Source organism: Spermophilus citellus, assembly GCF_964194105.1.
Source record: "Spermophilus citellus genome assembly, chromosome: 9".
In the NCBI taxonomy this organism is placed as follows: Eukaryota; Metazoa; Chordata; class Mammalia; order Rodentia; family Sciuridae; genus Spermophilus; species Spermophilus citellus.
The window spans coordinates 21,526,189-21,548,876 of NC_138191.1; the positions used below are offsets into that span (position 1 = coordinate 21,526,189).

The 22,688-nt window shown below is 34.6% G+C and overlaps 1 protein-coding gene across 3 annotated transcripts in view; it reads right to left on the bottom strand.

The window, feature by feature from the left end:
- Positions 1 to 22,688, bottom strand: part of MAGI3 (membrane associated guanylate kinase, WW and PDZ domain containing 3) — a 225,741-nt gene that overhangs the window by 38,578 nt on the left and 164,475 nt on the right. For all 3 annotated transcript variants that reach the window (XM_081307115.1, XM_081307114.1, XM_081307116.1), the window contains exons 6-9: positions 21,163 to 21,242; positions 8,702 to 8,759; positions 4,200 to 4,294; positions 1,331 to 1,519 (exon numbers count right to left, since the gene is read on the bottom strand). In XM_081307115.1, coding sequence (XP_081163241.1) covers positions 1,331 to 1,519; positions 4,200 to 4,294; positions 8,702 to 8,759; positions 21,163 to 21,242 — 422 coding nt within the window. The remainder of the gene's footprint in view (positions 1 to 1,330; positions 1,520 to 4,199; positions 4,295 to 8,701; positions 8,760 to 21,162; positions 21,243 to 22,688) is intronic.

Here is a 22,688-nt window from a genome sequence, read left to right on the forward strand (position 1 = left end):
AATATCTAAAGTCTTAATTATTTTAGCAGCAAAGAGTTTTGACCTCAAGTTCAAGTGAATCATTTGGGAAAAAAAAAACCTGCAAATTTTATTATCAGCATTTGTATACAGAGTCCTACCTAGGTGGCCACACAAAGCTCAATATGTTGTGGTAAGTATTTAGTGCACAGAAGAGGAGCATCACTGGCTATTTGCACATACAAGCTATCCTTCATTACCGCCTTATTTCTTGATTTTAACAGGCCACAGGTTATAAATATACTTAAAAATTTATTCTCATTTGAGAAACGTAAAACTGAAATTTGAATAATGTCAACTTATAAATGTGTTTTCTTTTTTTAAAAATATTTTTTAGTTGTAGATGGATACAATATCTTTATTTATTTTTATGTGGTGCTGAGGATGGAATCCAGTGCCTCACATATATGAGGCAAGCACTCCACCACTAAGCTACAACCCCAGCCCTGAATGTGTTTTTTTTTAGTGTCCTTCTATTTGTAGAGATTCTGAATTTATTATAAAACAGATATTTAAAAGCGGAAGCCACAACAAAAAATTCAACACAAAAAATGACTGTATTATTTAAAACACTGAAAAGTCAGCTAAATTAGTCTTTATAAAATTTAATTTTGTTTTCCTGATTTTACAATATTATAATCACTTTTATAATCCTAGCAGCACAAGAGACTGAGGCAGGAGACTAAAGCAGAAGGATCATGAGTTCAATGCCAGCCTCAGCAAAAGCAAGGCACTAAGCAACTCAGTGAAACCTCATTTCTAAATAAAATACAAAATAGGGCTGGCACTGTGGCTCAGTGGTTAAGTGCCTCTGAGTGAAATCCCTGGTATCCACCCCACAAAAAAAACAAAAACTGCAGGATATAACAATTTGTTATCACTATAACCTTTTTAACAAAGAACCTTTTTTCAAAAACAATTATAAGCAAATCCTAGCTCCAAAAGTACTCTACATAATCAAAGAAAATCAAATGTTCAAATGGTTTTCTGAGATGGTTAATAAAACTGTAGTTTTGCATAACCAACGAATTATCTTAAAATTATACAAAATATTCCAAAAATTAATAAATTTAATGTTTCCTCTAATAATATCTGCTTGTTTTTAAAAATAGCCTTCCCTCAAGCTAGCATGCTTCTAATTTTGAGGCTAAACATTTTAATACAGTAACCTTCTTTAGTTCTATAATTCACTGTGTATATGTGTGTATGTGTGTGTGTGTGTGTGTGTGTGTGTGTGTGTATCTCCATCCTCTTTGCTATAATATTTGTTATAGTATCACTGCTCTTCAAGTGATTGTGACAAACTCATTACCTGGTGCAATTTTCCCATCCTGGGCTGCAGGACCATCTTTAAGCACATTCTTCACTTGTAGGAACTCATCAGGCCTATCTCCACCAATAATGGTAAAACCAAATCCCATTGTGCTTTTTTTCAGTGATGCTCGAACAAGGACACCTTTAAGTTGGGATGGATCTCGAGTAAAGTGTGATTTTTCCACATCTGGGCCAAAACAAGAAATGGGTTGAGAACAAAAATAATTATGATGAATATACATCACACACAAAGCCAATTTTCAAGATAGTCTATATAACTCAAGGAAACCATAAAGGATAGAAAATCAGAGCAAACCTAATGCAGAAAACTAGCAGTTAAGCTCATAAACTAAATCATTGAAACAATAGCTAATGAATCCCTTTCTTTTATAGGAAACCACCTACCTTTTCTTCTCCTAATTGTCTTATTTGTGCTTACTTTCTTTCACCCTAGAGTTGTATCCTCTTATCATAGCTTTGCTGTGGTTTCAATTATCCACAGTCAACTATAAATAAAAAATATTAAATAGAAATTTCCAGAAATAAAAAATTCATGTTTTAAATTGCATGACTCTCTGAATAGCATGATGAAATCTTATGCCATCCTGTTCCATTCCACCTGGGATATGAATCAACTTTTTTTTTTTTTTTTAAGAAATTAACCTTTATTTATTTATTTATTTATTTATTTATTTTTATGTAGTGCTGATGATCGAACCCAGTGCCTCATTTGTGCTAGGCGATGCTCTACCACTGAGCTACAGCCCCATGAATCATCTTTTGTCCAGCATATCTATGCTGTCTACACTAATCATGTGGGTTATCAGATCAACTCTCATGAAGTCAAGGTACTTGTCATCAAATAACCCTTATTTTACTTAATGGTCTCAAAAGCAACAAGAGTAGTGATGCTGGTGATTTGTATATGTCAAAGAGAAGCCACAGGGCTTCCTTTAAGTAAGAAAGCGAAAGCTCATCAAAGGCGTGTGTGTGTGTGTGTGTGTGTGTGTGTGTGTGTGTGTGTGTGTGTATGTGTATTATTAGCATATATATAAGGTTTTGTATTATTCATGATTTTAGGCATACACTGAGGATCTTGGAAGATATCCCAGCAGATAAGAAGTGAATACTGTACATCTCTACTAATAATAAAAGCATTTATTGATAGCCACAAGCCAAATATATAGACTTTTTAAAAAACATATTTTTTAGTTATTGATGGACCTTTATTTTATTTGCTTATTTATATGTGGTGCTAGGAATTGAACCCAGTACCTCACAGGTACAAGGCAAGCGCTCTACTGCTAAGCTACAACTCCAGCCCAAATATTATAAACTTAAAAAAAATTCTTTTTAGTTGTTGATGGACCTTTATTTTATTCATTTATTTATATGTGGTGCTGAGAATCAAACCCAGTGCCTCACAAATGTTTATGAACATTTTTATGCATTAATTTACATATTTATAACCATCTTAAGAGGCAGATATTATTTATTTAGATACTGGGAATTAAACCCAGGGGTGCTTTGCCAGAGTTATATCCAGAGTTATTTTGAGACAGGGTCTCACTGGGTTGCTGAGGTTAGCCTTGAACTTGTAATCCTCCTGCCTCAGCATCGTGGGTTGCTGGGATTACAAGCCTGTGCCACCATTCCTAGCTTTATTCCTACTTTATAAATGAGAAAACAGAGGCACAAAGGATTCAGGGAACTTCTCTAAGATTACATAGATGAATTTCAAAACTACTCCTCAGCCTACACATTTAACTACTATGAATAGTTAAATGAATAGCATCTATCACCATTAGTATGAGAAACTATGATCTCTTAATGGTAAGACCTGTCTTAATCTCCATCATTTTTGAAAACCCAGTGACTAGCAAGCCCTACCAGGCATATAGTAACACTCAAAAATATTTGTTAAACTCAAAATGTTTGTTAAACCATATGTAAAACTTAAGGAGAGATTGGTCTATGATTTTAAAGAGTAGCTGCAAGAAAGAACCATTTTTTTCATAGGCAACCCAAGTAGGGAGTTCACTGAATTACTACAAAATGACCAAATAGACCCCTGGCTATAAATGACAGTTGAGAAAGGGGAAGGAAATGAGAAGGAATGGATAAAATTTAGGAATTTCCTGCACAGTTTTTTCAAAATACACATAACTAGAATCATTAAGATCTCATGGAACCAGGCATGTTGGTGCATGCCTGTAATCCCAGTGTTCAGAAGACTGAGGCAGGAAGATCCAAAGTTCAAAGCCAGCCTCAGCAACTTAATAAGCCCCTAAGCAACTTTTCCAGGCCCTGTCTCAAACAAACAAACAAACAAGTAAAACAAAAATAAAAAGACTGTGTATTTTTAAAATGCCCCCCAAATAATTCTGATATTACTAATATCTACCTACATCATTATCCTACTAGAATATGATGTAGGCAAAGAATTTCTTAGACTTATTAGATGCTAATTAATACTAATTAATGCAGGATTCTGAATGGTTACAGACATTATATTTAAGCAATTAGCTTGGGAGAAGCACATAATGAACTAGAAATCTTGGGTGTTACCTTAAATATAAAGAAATAATCTAATCTTCAAATTCAAACCTCAAATTAATAAAAAAATCTCTCCATTCCTTCCTCTCAATAATTTCATATTTTTATACAGTCATGAGAAAAATCTCAGTATTCTCACAATGTTCAGATATTTTATTAAGACTATTCATATCTTTTTAGTGGCAACAATTAGACACTGTATGTTCAATTTCAAAGCCCTAGCAATGAAAAGTTCAAACTCATTTTTATTAACTCAGCACACAAATTTCACAATTGATTTTTAGAAGAATAGTTCAAACACAAAGTTTTACCTGGTTTTGAAGACCCAATTTCAGTCTGTCCTAACTGCTTTTTCCTTTTGGCTTCCTCCACCGGATTTTCAAACTGGGTTTTCTGGTTAAGGTGACTATAAAATGAAGAAAAATATGAGAAAATTACATATTTTAAAATAGACCATCATACCATTTTGTCATCATAGATTAAGAGATTGATATGTATGTATTCAATAGGTTATACAACACAGAGAAACTGACAGAGATAAAAAGGCCCACAGAAGGAATCTGGAAGTCAAAGCCACTGAAGCTTATGAGACACAGTTAATGTAGCTTCTCGGTAAATCCAGTCAATATAATGAGTAACAACTGTCGAAACTCCACTAAAAACCTTACCTGATGTAATCAGAAGTGCTGGTAAATTGGTCAGTTAAAAAAATTTTTTTAAAGGAAGTTAATGATAGTAGGGTTTTAAGTTTCTCCAAAATGAAGCAAGCTGTAGAGATACTTTTGAAGAACTTTTTGAAGAGTATCATAGCATATTACTTGCCCACGTCAATTCAGTAGCAACTAAGAAGAATGACTTTGTTTTATCACACTGCCTTATAGAATAACTTTTTCCTTTTACACTTACATTTCTTTACAGTTATATAATAATTTAGTTTTATGAGTACAAGGTAAGTTTAACTAGCACTTATGATCAGGAACAGTCCCAACTGACTCTTGGAAAGCAGAGAAATCTGAGGGAAAGTAGAAGGATGTAGGAAGACTAGAGGGCAGGTCATTAGCCAATAGAACTCAACATTCCATGGGCAGCAGTTGTTTTACACAGGGAACACAGTGAGTCAGTTAAGTAAACACACTGATGTTAAAAAATAAATAAATAAAAATATGTGTAAAACTATTAGGTCTAACGTAGAAATAATGGGAACCATATTTAGCACTGCCACAAAGACATTTTAGCCAAATGATACGTTTTCCAGTAAAGTCCACTTTAACAATTGACATTACTGGGTAACAATTAAACATCAGATCATGAGAGTTTCAGGATATTATTGTTTTTGGACAGGCTTACTATTATAAAATCTACATATAAATAGCTACATAAATCAGATATATACTTTGTCATTTGTGAACATTATGGTGATAGTGGTGAAAGGCAGCAGGGTCAAAATAAATAGCATATAGAAAAGAACGTAGGTTTCTTTGTCATTTAGGCTTCTAGGGCATATAAATTCCACAACAAATGTGGCTGTTTAATTTCAGAACTCTAAATATGGCAAGTTCCACTGGAGATCCTCTGGGTTCCAATTTCACTAAAGCTTAAGCATGCTTCTGCCTCAAACTAACAGAGGCACATTAAGTTAACTGTTGAAACCTCTGTGAAAATGAAATTCTTAGGTTTTTATTAAATCTAAGGTTTTTAAAAAAATTATTAGGTACTGACATTTTACATATTCTTAAGAAAAAAAAAAAACTAAAGACTGACACTCAGAAAAGAACAAATCTGTTTAGAAAGAACCCTTGGCTCCCTTTAACATTATTATCTAGAATGACTCATTTTGCCACCCAGGCATTAGACCATAAAAAGTAGTGATTTGTATTTATATCCTCTGTAATGTGTGGGAGAAGAGTGTAGAAGTATGTGTATGATAAATCTTTTTCCTAAAAATTCTCTGACAAAAGAATAGAAGACTTAATGAAGAAAGTTAAGTGCATCTGTTACCTTATTCAGATTAAAACAAAACAAAAAATGAAAATACTCTCCTTTTCATTTAGTTACTTATATACACATATTATTAAGATGTAACAAACAAATAAGATGTAACAGATTTTGTTTTCCATATAATTAGCCAGGGAGTTAGAGATATTCCATAAATAATTTTCTTCCTAAGAAAGAATATCATAGATTGTCAGAAAAATTAAATAAGGGTTGCAGATAAGCATAATTAAACATATAATATATATTTGGAATATCTGTATCACAATTTTGTGTCTAATATCTAGATTTTAGAAATTTACCTCAACAAATTCATGAAGAATTTGAGATAAGAAACCACATATATATCAGAGGCCTTTTTTAAAAAAATTTTTTAATTGTTGATGAACCTTTATTTATTTATATGTGGTGTTGAGAATCGAACCCAGTGCCTCGCACATGCTAGGCAAGCACTCCACCACTGAGCCAACAATCCCAGCCCAAGAGGCCTTTAATATGATACAATAAAGCCAAGATTTTTAAATATGTAAATATTTTGTGAAGTCCTATCATTAAATTCTGAAACAAACTCATTTAAAAAAATAATCCATTTCAGAATATCACCCTTTAAAATAAAAATTCACGTAGAAAAAAAATGCTATTGCAGTTGTTGTTACTCCTCAAAGGCTCCTGCCAAAAGCAATCATTGTGCCATCTGGTTTGACAAAGTAAGAGAGCCAAAGAGTAGCCATTCAAGTAACAGCTTTTTATCTCCATCAGTAAACTCACTACAGATTACTGCAGTTGAGATTCAAAATGTAGCTCATCTGGGAATCAAGCCACACTCTGTAGCTCAGCTGACTCCATACTAATGTGCATCTTGAGTACTGTCTGCTCTTTCTTAATCTAATAAATTATCTTCCTGTAAATGAGCTCATTCTGGGAACAATCACACAAAATCTCAGTGCTGCTGCTGATGTTGTTGCTTTTAATTCAGGCTGTTCCACTTACCTCCATGACAACTGGGAGCATGTCACTTCAGGATTTGTCCTAAAGTTGCTTCAATATTATATTCTTGCTTAATGGAACAAGATCATTCATCTAAAGATTTTATAACAGGCAAATGACTTTCACCTCTTGCCCATGTACTTGGAATTGCTAATAATGAGAATCATTATCTCAGAAATGTTCAGCAGTGTCAATGGCAAATAATAGTTGATTGAAGCCCAATTTAAATAGGCTAAACTATAAGAGGAAGAAAAAAAATCCCATAAAGCCTTTTTAGTTGGCTTTCAAATACCCCTTTGACTTGAAAGACAGCTGTTTTTTCCTTTTTTAAAAACTAAATATGCCTTAGGAAAAAATAACAAAAGAGCTTCTGTATACTCTTCATATCACATTTCATCAGTATCATCAACATATTAAGTAACACAATGGAAAGAAAATCAGCATAGCTATTGAAAAGAACAAACAAACTGCAACTGTGAAGTTATACACCTAAAGGTCAATCTAATTGAGTTGCTTTCTTAGGATACATATTGGATTTTAAGGAATTCCAAAAATCTCTCTGACCAGAGTGACTCGATAATAACCTATATTTTAAAGACTACAGTAAAAGCCAGAGATCTTACTTTAGGGATAATTGCCAGGAAATGGCATTGTTCTATGTTAACAAGTGTTGAAAAATTAAAAAGCAATCATAAAACTAGAAGATTCTACACAGGTGCAGTGGTGCACATCAGTAATCACAGCGACTCAGGAGGCTAAGGCAGGAGGATCACAAGTTTGAAGCCAGCCTCAGCAACCTCATGGGATTCTGTCTCAAAATAAAGAAATAGAAAAAGTAGTGGGTATGTGGTTCAGTACTAAAGCACCTGAAGGTTCAATCCCCAGTACCAACAAAACAAACTGAAACACCTAGATTTTTGTTCTTGTTATTTTTCCAAGTGAAAATATCATTTTTGCCTTCGCCACTCAGGCAGTAGGTTCAGACTCTGAGTTCTAGGTAAATAGTAATGTTCCTGATACAATTTTTGTTGATACAAGACACCTAGGGTTGAAATCCTATCTGTAGCATGTGGGAAAGAAGGCTATTCTAATGGTTGTAACAATGTAGTGATCAGAAAAAGAAAAATCAGTTGTGACACTGGTCTAATTTCACTGGATAACATGCAGGTGTTTTGTGCTCCTCTCTGACACACATTTATACTTAAACTTAACCATAACAGTTACATAAGAAGCAACGTTCACCCCTGAAAAAAATACTAAGCCTTCTTTTATTAACTCAAAGGAGATCACACTTTTAATTGTGTATTTCAAAATGTTGGATCTTGATGTTACGATGCCCTTAAAGTCCTTTAATTGTTTTCAGAAGCATACACACTGGTAGTGTTGGAAGTGACCTCAAGAGTTCTTCTCTCCAGTGCCCTCATTTCAGTTTTCTATCTACTGCTTTTCTCTTTAAAGGTATAGAAGAAATGACATTATCTCTAGCAACTAACCCTCAAAGCAACCTGTCTCTTTTTGAGATAGGATCTCACTATGTTGCCCAGATTGGTCTTAAATTCCAGAGTTCAAGTGATCCTCCTGCCTCAGCCTCCTCTGGAGCTGGGATTACAGGCACATAACCAGGCTTCCACCTCTTACTTTCTATATTTAGAAATTCAAAGCCAATTTCTGGGAGATTCGAGGTCAGTGAAGTAAGTGCTCATTTATTGAGCACTAGCTGAAACATGCACACACCAGATTCACAGAAGCAAGAAGTGCCATATCTAGTATTCCCTAAAGGTGTATGCTGAAAGGAGAACATCTGAGAGAACATTAACTGAGATAATAAACTTACTCAACATAGTATGTTCCATACTGAGGGTCCTCTATCTTCTCCCAGCCATAAGGAAGTTCTGTAAGCAAAGAAAAATGAATGAAATGCTAGATTCAAAATCAAAGAATTATCAATGTATAAGTTTGCTCACTTTATTTCACTAATACTTGGGAGTTAGAAAGATGAGAGTTCACTTTCAAAGAATAAACACAATTTAAGTCACAGAAGCTTCTTCAGTAGCCAGTGTGTATCTCAGCAAGTAATTAGAAATCCTAGAACAAAAGATGACATTAAACTAAAAATTGTTTATCTGACTTATACTCTGTAGCCTAATACAAGTAGCAGTTGCTTGTTAAATTCTTCACTATTATGCATAATAATTTCTGTTATTACATTTTTTTTTTTTGTCGATTCAAACAGCAATTCTTTATTCCCGAACTCACACCGGCCTCTACACATGTTCTGGGGAAATCCCAGTTCTGCTGCCGCCCAATTCACCTACTCCACGAGGCTTTTTTTTCCAATACTTTTTGAATCTCACGAGAACTCAACGGGAACTCAAGCAGCAGGAACGCCCTATTCCCAGCAGCAATAATCTTCAACATCCAACTTCCCTAAAACCCATATTGTCTTAAACTGGGAACGCCTTAAACTTGTCTTAAACCGGGAACGCCCTAAACCCAAGGAGCGGGATACTTCCTCAAACCTGCAGGATACACCCTAATCCTGGATCCACCCTGGTCCTTGAGCAGGGTCACCTTTCTCAAACACACATGCAATGTCACAGCGAATTTCCAAGGCAAGTCCATTTAACATGGGGTACGCTGGCAAGGAAATTTCGATGCGTCATTCCTACTTGGCAATGGCCCTCAGCATATCCCCCCTTCTGATTAATTAAACAACAAGCAATGTGGCTTAAGGACCGTGCCTGGTAGGTTGTCCAATTCAACATATGGTTCTTACCCGTCATGGGAAAACTGACCTTTAGGCGTCAGCCTCCTGTCTTAGGTTGATACCACTGCAATCAGATCAACCCGTCACTGACTACCGGTCCAGCATTCAGCCATGCTTGTGGATAGGCTTATGCACCAGTGGGGGGGTGAGGTTCTTGCCTCACCTCTGTTGGCCCCCAAATTTAGCCTTGGTGCCAGTGGGGGGGGTGAGGTTCTTTGCCTCACCTCTGTTGGCCCCCAAATTTTAGACCATCATTAGTAGAAGGGAGGAAGATACAGAAATGCCACGACACCAAGCCAATTGACGGCTCCTTTGGAAAAATTGCGTCACTGGTGACACCATCAGCAAAGATATGCCAGCACTACCACAACTGTTATTACATTCTGACCCACTTCTCTTCTGAGGAAAGCTCAGCCTTGGATTTTTGCCATTTCAAGTGAGTAATCTGGATTTGTTTAAAACCTAAGCAAGCACCTGCATTAACTTGACCTGTGCATCTGAAATAACATCAGTTTAACTACCATAGTGCTTTGAGTAGCCTGTAGCTGTGTATTCTGTACTAATAGTAACAAAGAAATATCTTACTTCACACTCTTTTTTTGTTTGCTCTTTAGGTTTTTGGTGTTTTAGTTTGTTTTAAGAGGGAATGTCTGTTGCCCAGGATAGTCTCACATTTGTGGGCTTAAGTGATCCTTCTGCTTCGACCTTAAGAGTAGCTGGGACTATAGGCATGTGCTACCATATCCAGCTTTGCTTTTAAAGTGTTTGTTTGTTTGTTTGTTTGTGGTGGTGCTTGACCTTGCACTAATTCTTGGCAAGCCTTCTATCATGGACCTATGCTGAGCAGTCATATATTATCTATTCTAAGTTAAAAAAATATAGTGAGAAAAACTGATAGTAAATTTCTGGTAGTTAAAAAAAAATTCTGGCCTTTCCAATATAAACTGACTTTGTCAAGAAAGAATCTTTTTTTCCTTCCCATTTTGCATTCCTTGAAAAGTTAAGGTTTATGAAGAACCATCTCAATAGTCAGACATGGATCAAACTTGTAGGAATGTTCCTAGCAGGTAGTTCTAGTGCTATCAATTACATATAGGAGTTAAGAAGAAGGAATTTTTTAAAAAATCCACAAATTACACAATGATGTCTTATACTTTTATTTTTAATTTTTTTTTTTTTTGTAGGGTGGAAGGTACCAGGGATTGAACTCAGGGGCACTCGATCACTAAGCCACATCTTCAGCCCTATTTTGTATTTTATTTAGAGACAGGGTCTCACTGAGTTGCTTAAGGACTCACTAAATTGCTGAGGCTGGCTTTGAACTCACAATCTTCCAGCCTCTGCCTCCCAAACCACTGGGATTAGAGGTGTGCACCACCGCACCTGGCTTATTTTCAATTCTTTAGAGTGCTTCTGCTATGCTGAAACACGTACTTTGCCATGCTGGATAGCAAACAGGATTAGAATATATGAAGAAACTTATTAATGAAAGAGACAAGTTTTCTAAACTGTTTGCCCTAATAAAAATTATTATTCTGCATTCAGGATAAAAGAATACATGAATAACTTCTAGCTTACTAGAAAAATTCTGAAATCCCCTGCCCCTATTCTCCTGCATATGTTATTACATATATACTGTTTGGTGGTTTCAAGGTTTAGGGGGGATTTCCTTCTAAAGATTTGGTTGGAATGTTTGAGGGGAACAAACAAGAATAGTGGTACAGTTCAAATAATTATGTGAAAATGGTGGTAGGATGAGAAGTACGTGATATACTTCAGTTCATTTTGATCCTCTGTAGCTACAAAGTTCACAGTCATCAGTTAACCAGGTGTGATATTTTATCACCAACTAATTGTTACATAGGAAGGAATTTTTTATTATATCTGTAAAAATGCACAATAATAATATCAAAGCATTATAAGATTATTATTTTTTTCTTTACTAGACATTTTCTTGAAATAGCAAGGGGACTGAATGGAGCCGAGCATGGGTTAATTCAACAATGTACTACAAGTGGACTCACATTGTCTTTAGAGAAGGCTGGAAAAGTGAAGGAGCTATAGACACACCTGAAACAATACACTTAATATCTGAAAAATCTGCAACATTCAATAAAAAGAACATTAATAATTAATAAGGATGAAAGAGCCACATAAATATATTCCGGTGTTAATTTGGAAGTTGATTTAGCATTTTACTTATAGCAATTAGAAACTAACAGATTAAGTACAAGTACAGCTCTTCTTTAGGATAGCAAACAAATGTAGCAATTTATCTTCAGAGTTAATATTAGTAATTTTAAACTCTCACCACTAATGTCATTTCAGCTTTTTTGCATGGTAGATTAATGTTGATAAAGAAGCAGTTCATTATTGCCTTTTAAAAATGAAGGTAATAAACTCGAGACTAAACTACCTAATAATTTTATACACTATCTAACGGGTGGATTCATTCATTCATTTCCTTTCTTTCTTCATTTTTCCCCTTCTTTCTATCTCTTCTTTCCCTCTCCTTCTTTATTATATAGAAATCAAAGTTAGAATCACCATATGGTACTTTTAAAAAAAAATTTTTTTAGTTGTAGACAGACACAATACATTTATTTATTTATTTATAAAGAGAGAGAGAGATAATTTTTTAATATTTATTTTTTAGTTTTCGGTGGACACAACATCTTTATTTTATTTTTATGTGGTGCTGAGGATCGAACCCATCGCCCCTCGCATGCCAGGCGAGCACCCTACCGCTTGAGCCACATCCCCAGCCCAATACCTTTATTTTAATTATTTGTTTTTGTATGGTGCTGAGGATGGAACCATGCAAGGCAAATGCTCTACCAAAAATAATTTTTTTTTGCAGGGTATCACTTAGAACTTTAGAATTGCTAGAACTTAAAATTAAAGTCAATATACTACAGAGATACACACATACCCATGGTCACAACAGCACAATTCATAATAGCCAAACTCCGGAATCAACAATGGATAAATGGGCTGGGGTTGTGGCTCAGTGGTAGAGCACTTGCCTAGAAAGTTCGAGGCCCTGGGTTCAATCCTCAGCATCACATAAAGATAAATAAATAAAATAAAGATATTGTGTCCAGGGCTAGGGTTGTGGCTCAGTGGTAGCCCGCTTGCCTAGCATGTGTGAGGTACTGGGTTTGATTCTCAGCATCACATACAAATAAATAAAATAAAGGTCCATCAACAACTTTAAAAAAAAAAGATATTGTGTCCAACTACAACTAAAAAATAAACCTTAAAAATGGATGAATGGATAAAAAATATGGAGTTTTATTCAACCATAAAGATAAATGAAATTATGTAATTTGCAGGAAAATGGATGGAACTAGAGAGCATTATGTTAGGCAAATAAGTCAAACTAAAGGTCAAGGGTTGTTATGTTTTCTTTCATATGTGAAGCTAGAGAGGAAAGGAAAGAAAATGGGGGCAAGAGGGAGGTGATCACATAAAAAGCAAAGGAAGATGAGTAGAGGAAAGGGACCAAGGAGCGTGAGATGGGGAGGGAAGGGGCAAGTGCTAGGGAATGACATTGGCCAAATTATATTGTTACACTGTATGCATGTGTGGATATATAACAACAAATCTCATCATTTTGTACACCCATAATACAGCAATAAAAAAGTGGGGAAAATGTGAAAAAAAAAATGTTAGAGCTTGGTAATTAATGACATCAAAGAGGAGACAGAGGAAAAAGTTGGGGATGATAGCCAGTTTGGACTTAGCCACTGGGAGATGTCATGCCATTTGTCAAGGCAGGAGGGGAAGGTGCTCTGTGTGTGTGGCCCTAGAACATCCTGGTATAGATAGCTAACAAGCTTCTGGTAATATGAACCTGGTACTCAAAAGAGAAATACAGAAAGAAAAAGATTTGGGAGACATAGTGATTAAAGTCATGGAGATCACCTAAACTGTGAAGAGAGAAAGGTGAAGAACAGAACCTTAGGAGCACTGACATTTCAGGGAACAGACAGAGAAAGTAAGAATAGTCAGAGGGAAAGTATCAAAGAAAGTGAAACAGAAAGGCATGATCAACATTCACAGATGCTTTGAAAAGCTGTCAGTCAGTATAGTCCACCAGATTTAGCAATCAGATTAAGGGTAACTTAAGAAAAGCAGTTTCAATGAAAACAGGCAAAAGTCAGAATACTGCAGTCACTAAAGAGTAAAATAGGAGATACAGTCCTTAAGATGCCTTTTTGTTTGTTTGTTTTTAACTTGGGTTGTAAAAAGGATAGTGTAAAAACTATGGGAAGACTAGGGACAAGAATAATGTATTTATTTTGAGATAGGAAAGACCTAACCTAACCATCTTTTCTGAACATTTCCCCAACAAGTTGATTCCAAAGGCAAAACTATTTTTAGCACATAAAGCAGCTGGCTGGTTCTAACCCGCCCATGAATTTATCCTTTTTTTTTTTTCTCTTCCCAAAATAGGATTTTCTTATTTAAATGTATGAATTACAATTGCTTTCTCATAGTGGAAATCTATTCAGTTGGTAATTTTCTTTTATCATTCTCTAAGCACCAAAATGACATCAACATTCAATACATTTATAAGCAGCCTTTAGTAAAAATTTAATCTTTCTTTCATGGTAAGAGAAATGGGGTGGGTTGAGAGTAGAATGGATTCCTGATGCTGTATTTTTAAGATAACTACTTAAACCAAAACACTAATTATTTTATTTGAATGGAAGATAAACATGTACATCAATTAAACCATCACACACAGTGGAAAGACACAGTTGGCTTCTGAATATCAGAAGACTGGACACGAAAGGGCAAGTATTAGAAACTGTAAGGACTTCCTAGATCTTAAATGTTCCGCAGAGGCAAACAATATCTTAAACTAAAATACTGTTATTGTTGTTATTCTTGTTTCAGTATGTACTTGATGAAAAGCACTCTGGAGAACATCAATTCGAGTCAGATAAAGTCTATCCTGAAAATAAGACTATTTTGGGGCCATGCTCTCCCTATTGAGAGGGGAGACACAGTATATGGAGAAAGTAAAACAAGTTGGCTGAGCAGAAAACTAAGAGGCTCAATGTTCCACTTGTGGGTTCCCTGCCAGTACAGAAAATGTTAGGAAGTGGTACCCAGTTATGGGGATGAGAGGAGCCTTACATTAAAGGAGTTCAAACATTCCTAGCATACTGAATGCAATTGTGCTTCTTTTAAGAAAGATGACCATATAATGTATTGCTCACTTTCAGAATAAAATAGGGAACTATTAATTATTCTGGGACAACAGGAATAAGATGGAATAAGCCAACCAAGATGTATGGTCACCTTTAATGCAAAGGGAATTAGGGGGATATAGTCATCCTAATTCTTCAAATTTCACAGAGGTAAAAGAAAGAAAGAAACATTTTTAGTTTTCCTAAGCCCCTTTACTTTCTTCCCAATGATAAGTGGATGTCTTATCTGACATGTGAGTTTTACAGAACAACCTCAATATGCTTGCTCAGCTAGAGACTCCAGAGTCTCTTGTTTTGGATGCCACCTGCCTGCAGAGGTGCATTCTGGTCTGTCCTCTGCCATGCCTGCCTCATGGGAGGAGACCTGCGGTTGAACACAGAAGCTAGAGACTGAGTGCTTAGCTCTGCCTCCTGTAAGGGTAAATAAAATATCATTAAGCCCACATAGCCGCAGGGCTGAAGTCACACTCAACTGGCATTCTGATCTCATCTGTTTGCCTGTGTCTTATTTTTCTCTCGATTCCCAACTAGTAAATGAAGACAGGCTTACTGTTTATTGCCCTTTCCCAAACCTAACAGAATTAAAAAATATTTCCAAGGAAGGTGACCAAATTAATTCAGAAGACAGTAGCTTCTTTCCTGCCTTCCTTCCCTTCCTTTCTCCTTCGCTTTTTATTCCTAGCTTTCTTCTCTCCCTCTTTCCAAACATTTAAATCTCTACTGAAGGAATACACAATTGAATAAGACAAAACCATTGTTCTTTAAGACTGTGGTATCTAGCCTGTAACCCCAGTGACTCAGGAGGTTGAGGCAAAGAGGATTGCAAGTTCAAGGACAGTCTAGAAAATTTGTAAGACCCTCTCTCAAAACAAACAAACAAACAAACAACAACAAAAGCCAAAAAAAAAAAAAAAAAGATTAGGAATGTAGCTCAGTGATAAGGCACTCCTGGGTTCAAAGTACAAAGTAAAAAAAAGCATGGTATTATGTTATGATACAATATAAGTCATACTGAGTATAAAGAAGAGAACATTAATTTTGACATGGAAAAGAAAGACAGAAGAGGATAAGAAATTATACTTTAAGTTGGGGGAGGGCACATGCTTGTAATCCCATCAGGTTGGGAGGCTAAACCAGGAGCATCTCAAAGTTCGAGGCCAGACTTAGCAACTTAGTGAGGCCCTAAGTAACTTAGCAAGACCCTATCTCAAAATAAAACATAAAAAGAATGTACCAGGGATGTGACTCAATGGTTAAATGCCCCTACGTTCAATCCTTGGTACAAAAAAAAAAAAGAAATCATATTTTAGATTTGAGCTTAGAAGAATAGTATGTATAAGCCAGGAAGACACAGGGAACAAGTTTAGTTCCTAACAGAAGAAATGGGCATATGACAAAGGAAAAAACATTACTACATCAGATTTATGATATGAAAATATTTTGAAAAGAAAATACAGAATATGTTTCAGTTATTAAAAATGATCTTTATGCTTTTTACCAAGGAGTCTGGGTGACAATAGAGAGCAAGGGAGAGGTAGTTACATTTTAAAAATATTAATTTAGTGGTATTAATTGGGTATAATTTAGTGGTATTAGTATTAATTTAGTGGTATTAGTATTAATTTAGTGGTATTGAAGGTTTTTGATCCTGCCGGCTTCTCTGTAAAAATCTGAACATATACTCACAAGATATATATAAATTTATTTACATGTACATATGTATTATTCTAATATGAATAAAACAAGCATATATAAAACCAGATGTTTAAAAAGGAAGCAATTAAATAATTATCAGTACCTTGACACTGAACAGTGTCATACTAATTTGTCCCTCAGATACTGCAAGTAGCACATGTGATAATTTGACATATGGAATGAGTAAGAATGCTGTTACCAATCTGCACAGAAAATGATAATGAAGCTTAATTTACATATAGTAATACATTTATATTTATATATATTTGTAATAATTATATTATGGAAAATAAGTTCTAACATTCTCTTCCTGTATATCAATAGATAGTTTGAGTACCACTATTTTCATACCATTGGCATAAAGGATATATTTAAGGGATAGAATTAAGTAGAGGAAGAAAGATCAAGAATACTCAAATAGGCATGGTAATCAAAAGAATGAAGAAGATATAATATAAAGGAAAAAGCATGGATAGAAGAAAATAGATAACTAGATAGCTATGTGAAAAAGCAAGTGTAGGCTGGGTTTGAAGTTTAGTGGTAGAGTCTGCCCAGTGTGCTCAAGGCCCTAGGTTTACTCTCCAGTAAACCACCCTCCCCCACCAAAAAAAAAGCAAATGTAGCAAAATGTTAATTATAATATTACAAGGTGGGGATGGATATATCCATCCCCACAGAAAGACAGTGACAGAATTTTGCAGTGATATATATATATAATAAATATATATATGTCACTGCAAAATTCTTTCAGTTTTTTCTATATATTGAATATTCTGAATAATAATATATTGGCAAAACAGGAAAAAGAAAAAAGCAACAGGGCTTAGAAACTATATAGGAAATAAAGCAACAAGAGAAGAAGAAGCAAATGTGATTGCAAGGATTTGGGTCCAGATGATTAGGAGGATGGTATACATGATAGAAAGAGAGGTGTGAGGTGAGGAGGATTTCAAATTTAATAGATTTATTTTGGAGCTGGGAGTGTAGCTCAGTAGTAAATAGAGCATTTGCCTAGAATGTGCAAGGCCCTGGGTTGGACCCCTAGCATCATCTTAAAAAAAAAAAAAAATTGGACAATCAAAAACAAAGGCTCAAAAACAAAAGAAAAACACAAATATAATTTGAAACAGAGGACAATACTAAAGATTCAGTAAATTGACAGTGAAAGCTACTTCTTTTGTGAAGTATGTAAGTCCTTTGGTCATTTATTTTAAAAAAACATTATTGGGGTATAATTTACATACTATAAAATTCATCTGTTTTAAGTATATAACAATAATTCTTAATAATTTACTTAGTATGCTATTAACACTACGATCCAGTTTTAGAATATTTCCATCCCTCCAATAACATCCTTTCCTGTTTTTTATAGTTAATCTCTATCGAAATCCTTAGATCTGTGTAACCACTAACCTATTGTCTGTTTACATAGATTTGCCCATTGCTGACATTTCATATAAATGGAGTCATACAACATCTGGTTTTCTAGTTTCTTTCATGTAGCATAACGTTTTTAAGGTTCATGTGTGTACAGTATTTTGGCCCTTTTTATTGTTGAATACTATTCCATTGTAGGGTTATATCACATTTTATTTATCCATTCATTGGCAAGTGAACATTTGGGTTGTTTTCACTTCTTAGATACTATAGTGCTGCTACAAACACATGAATACAAATTTTTGTGTGGACATATATTCTCATTCCTCTTGAGTAGATATCCAGGAGTGGAATTACTAGGTCATATGATAATTTATATATAACTTCTTTGGGGGGGGGGTACTGTGAATTGAACACAAGAGTGCTTTACCACTAAGCTACATCCTAGCCCTTTTTTATTATTATTATTTTTTTGAGACAAAGTCTTACTAAGTTGTTGAGGCTGGCCTTGAACTTCTTATCCTCCTGCCTCAGTCTCCCAAGTTGCTGGGATCTTAACTTTTGAAGACGTTGGCATGGTGCTTCCAAAGTAGATGCACCATTTTACATTTTGTGCAGCAAAAGGATAAGTAAGGGTTACTGTTTCTCTCCATCCTCCCAACATTAGTTACTATCTTTTGAAATTATTATAATAGTCATTTTAGTGGGTATCTCATTATGATTTTAATTAGAAAACTACCCTAATTACTAATGATTTTAAGTATTTTTCATTGGTCATTTGTATAACTTTTTTAGTGAAATGGCTATTTAAAAGTTTTGTCCATTTTCACTTTGGTTTGTAAAACAGTACTTTATAAATTCTAAACATAATTTCTTAGATATATAGTGCAAAATCTGTGACTTTGTCTATTCATTATCTTAATGTATTTTGATGAAAAGAAATTTAAAGTTTTTCTTTTTTTATTGATTTTTAAAAAAATAAATGACAGCAGAGTGCATCACAATTCTTATTACACATATACAGCACAATTTTTCATATCTCTGTTTGTATATAAAGTATGTTCACACCAATTCATGTCTTTATACATATACTTTGGATAATGATGTCCATCACATTCCATCATCCTTGCTAAGTCCCTGCCCCCTCACTTTCCCTCCCACCCCTCTGCCCTATCTAGAATTCATCTATTCCTCCCACGGTCCCCCTCCCTACCCCACTATGAATCTTTTTATGAAGTACAAAATATCAGGTTTCTTGACAGGCATGGTGGCACAGACCTGTAATCCTAACAATTCAGGAAGCTGAGGCAAGAAGAACACCAGTTAAGAGGCCAACCTCAGCAATTTAGCAAGACCTCGTCTCAAAGTAAAAAAATAAAAGAGAGCTGGTGATATAGCTCAAGGGAAGAACATCTTTGGGTTTATTCCCTGGTACCACAAAAAAAAAAATTTTTTTTTTCTTCTGTAGTTCATACTTTTCGTAGCTTCCCTAAGAAGACTTTGCTAATCCCAAAGTCATGAAGATACTCTTTTCTTTCTAAAAGTTTTATGGTTCTAGCTTTTCTTTTTAATATATTTTTTTAGTTGTAGATGGACACAATATTTTTTTTAAATTTTATTTTATTTTTATGTGCTGAGGATCAAACCCAGAGCCTCACACATGCTAAGCAAATGCTCTACCACTGAGTCAAAACCCCAGATCCATGGTTTTAGCTTTTATGCTAGGCTTTTGATCCTTCTAAAAATAGTTTTTGTGTATGGAATGAGGAATCACTGAAGCTCAATTTTCTATGTGAATATCAACTTATATCAGCACCATTTGTTAAAGACAATTTCCTTTTCTCATTGCATTGATTTGGCAATTTGCTTCATAATCAAGTAATCAGATATGTGTGCATCTATTTCTGGACTCTATTCTGTTACATTGATCTATTTGTTTATCTTGTGCCATTAACACACTGTCTTACTATAGCTTTATAGGAAGTCCTCTAAATTTGTCTGTTTTTTTAAAGGTTGTCTGACTACCAAAGCCTCTGTATTTCCAGATTATTTTACAATAGGTTTGTTAGTTCCCCCAAAATAATCTATTTGAATTTTGATTAGGACAGTATTGAATCTAGAAATCAATTTATGAGAATGGATACCATTAACAATATTGTGGGATTCAATCCATGAGTGCAGTACATCTCACCCGTTATTATGGATCCTTATTAACTTCTTTCAATGATGTTTTGCAGTTTTCATTGTTAAGAACTTGCATCTTCTAACAGATATATTTCAAGATTTCCAATTTTTTTGATGTCATTATAAAAAAAGTCTGAATAATTCCATTTTCAACTGTTTTTTTTTCCCTAGAAAAATTCTTCCTATTATAGTCATGCTGGACAAAACGTGGTAATTCTGTTTGATTGCACCTTATTTTCAAGAAGATATAGCAAACAATTTTGGATGAGATAAATTCTACTTACTTAAAAACTATAAAATTTATAGAACATATAACATACAAGACAGATAAGACTATCTGATGATGTTTATAGAAATAATTTTTCCATTAAGTAAGAAAAATTTTGTGTGTGGCAGGGGGATATATTATAGACTTTCATTAAGTTTGTATTGCTGTCCTAATTTTAGCTAAGGAATAGTTATAGACACTAGCAATTATCCCAGTATATAATAAATTAAGTATATATTTGAATGCTCAACAGATATGACAGAGCTACATTGTGGTTGGGAACACACCTAATTTACTGAATAGTTACTTAGGATTTAAAAAATTTTTTTTAGTTATACATGGGCACAATCTTTATTTTGTTTATTTATTTTTATGTGGTGCTGAGGATCGAACCCATGGTCTCATATGTGAGAGGCCAATGCTCTACCGCTGAGCTACAACCACAGCCTCAACTTAGAATTTTTACAGTTTGTATTTAGGGCATATGTTAAAAACAGGGAAATTTATTTTTATTAAATTTTTAAAGAGAGAGAATTACAATCCTCATACAGGAGATAAATAAATTTTATCATAAATTATTTATATGCATATAACATAATTACCATATATGTGTATATATATATATATATATATGGCATAATTACCATACTCAGTTGATTATGATAGCCATCCTTATTTATGTACATTATGGTTTGTTTAGGGCTTTGAAAAACTCACTAAGCAAGAAGAGTAAGAAAGGATTAAGAGGATAAGCATAGTATAAAAAAATTCTGAATCTCTACCTCCATCTTCACAGTCTTCAGGGGCTTTGGCTTTTTTACAGAGACGAGGATCCAACCAGGTGGTCGTCTTGGTATTGTGGCTGTAGAATAAAGATCTCAATTAGAAACAGCAAAATAAAGAGGAAGAAAAGTAATTCCAAAGCTAAGATTAAAAGTGACTAAAAAGCATATGGTATTGGAACATTTATCTCCTACAGCCTCCATTTGTATTCCTCAAATTCAATAATCTTATTGTTCTCAGTCTGTTACTTCAAAACTACCAAGACAGAAAGATAATGCTAGAGACACTAATTTGAGAATGAAGACTTTAAAGAAGGGATCAAATGCCAAGTACAGAAAAACACTTTTTCAAGCAGTCAAAAACATTTCAAAGGGTGGGCACAGAGCCATAGACTACATCACCTAGCCAGCTAAGTTGCATTTAAAACCTTGTTAGCTTGCTGGCTGAATTTCTTCTTTTCTTCCTTCAGAAAAATACTGTTTCTTGAGTTATCTATGATATATATGTACTGTCCTGGGGTCTAGGAATATAGAGACAAATTATCAGACAGAATTTCTGCCATCACAGGGACTCCTTACAATAAATAGGATAAAATAAAAGTTTTAAAGTGGCTGTTTCTGCAACATGCAAGGAAAAACAATGTGTTTGTTCATCCTGCAGGGGGCGGGGTGGGGGAAGAAAAAAAATAACTTGCCCCTGCTTCTTTCTATGAAGCAAGTCAAAGATACTTTCAGAGAGCAGTGTCTGTTTAATTCCATTACAAGCCAGTCAGCCAGCTTCAGGTCAAGTCACCATGCAGTAAATAGTAATGCTAAAATGAAACTATCACACTGCTAAGTAGACACTGTTAGCTTAAGTCTCTGAAATACAAAGATATTAAAGAAGAAAAATTTGCAGAAGAATATATAGGATGGCAACAAAATGTAAATTAATTATTAAAGAACTGTTAGAATAACTATGTGAATACGTTTTTTCCTCAGTATCTTTAATATGAGATAAACTCAGTACTCTCTGCCTTGTCCACTCTTAGGAGATGAAGTCAGTGATTTCAGGGCATTAACCGTATCTCCTATGCCTTTTCTAACCCCAGAGCTGCTTAGAGAGATATATGAACATTTTTTTTTTTTTTGGTCTGCTGATAACAGGTAATCTATGTAGAAAAAAAAAATGGAGAGTGTTTCTAGAAAGTCTGTGCTTATTTCACAATCTCCCCAAGTGAAGATCAGTTAAATCAGTTTTAACAAAATAAAAGGAATCGGAACTCAAAGAGGTCTAGGAGTACACAGATGGTTAGAGGGGGAAAAAAACCCCACAACAAAACCATGGAAGTATCCTGCTAACCCAAACTCAAAACTGCTATATGAGAAAAGCCCAACTTTGATTCCAATGAGCCAAAATTTTATTGATTAAATCAGCAGATACAGGCAATCCTGTAGAATTTTGCCTGATATTTCCCAAGGTTAAAAAAAAGAGCTGTTTTTAGGCTATTCCTAACCTGTAATAACTAAAGACTATGGACCTATGT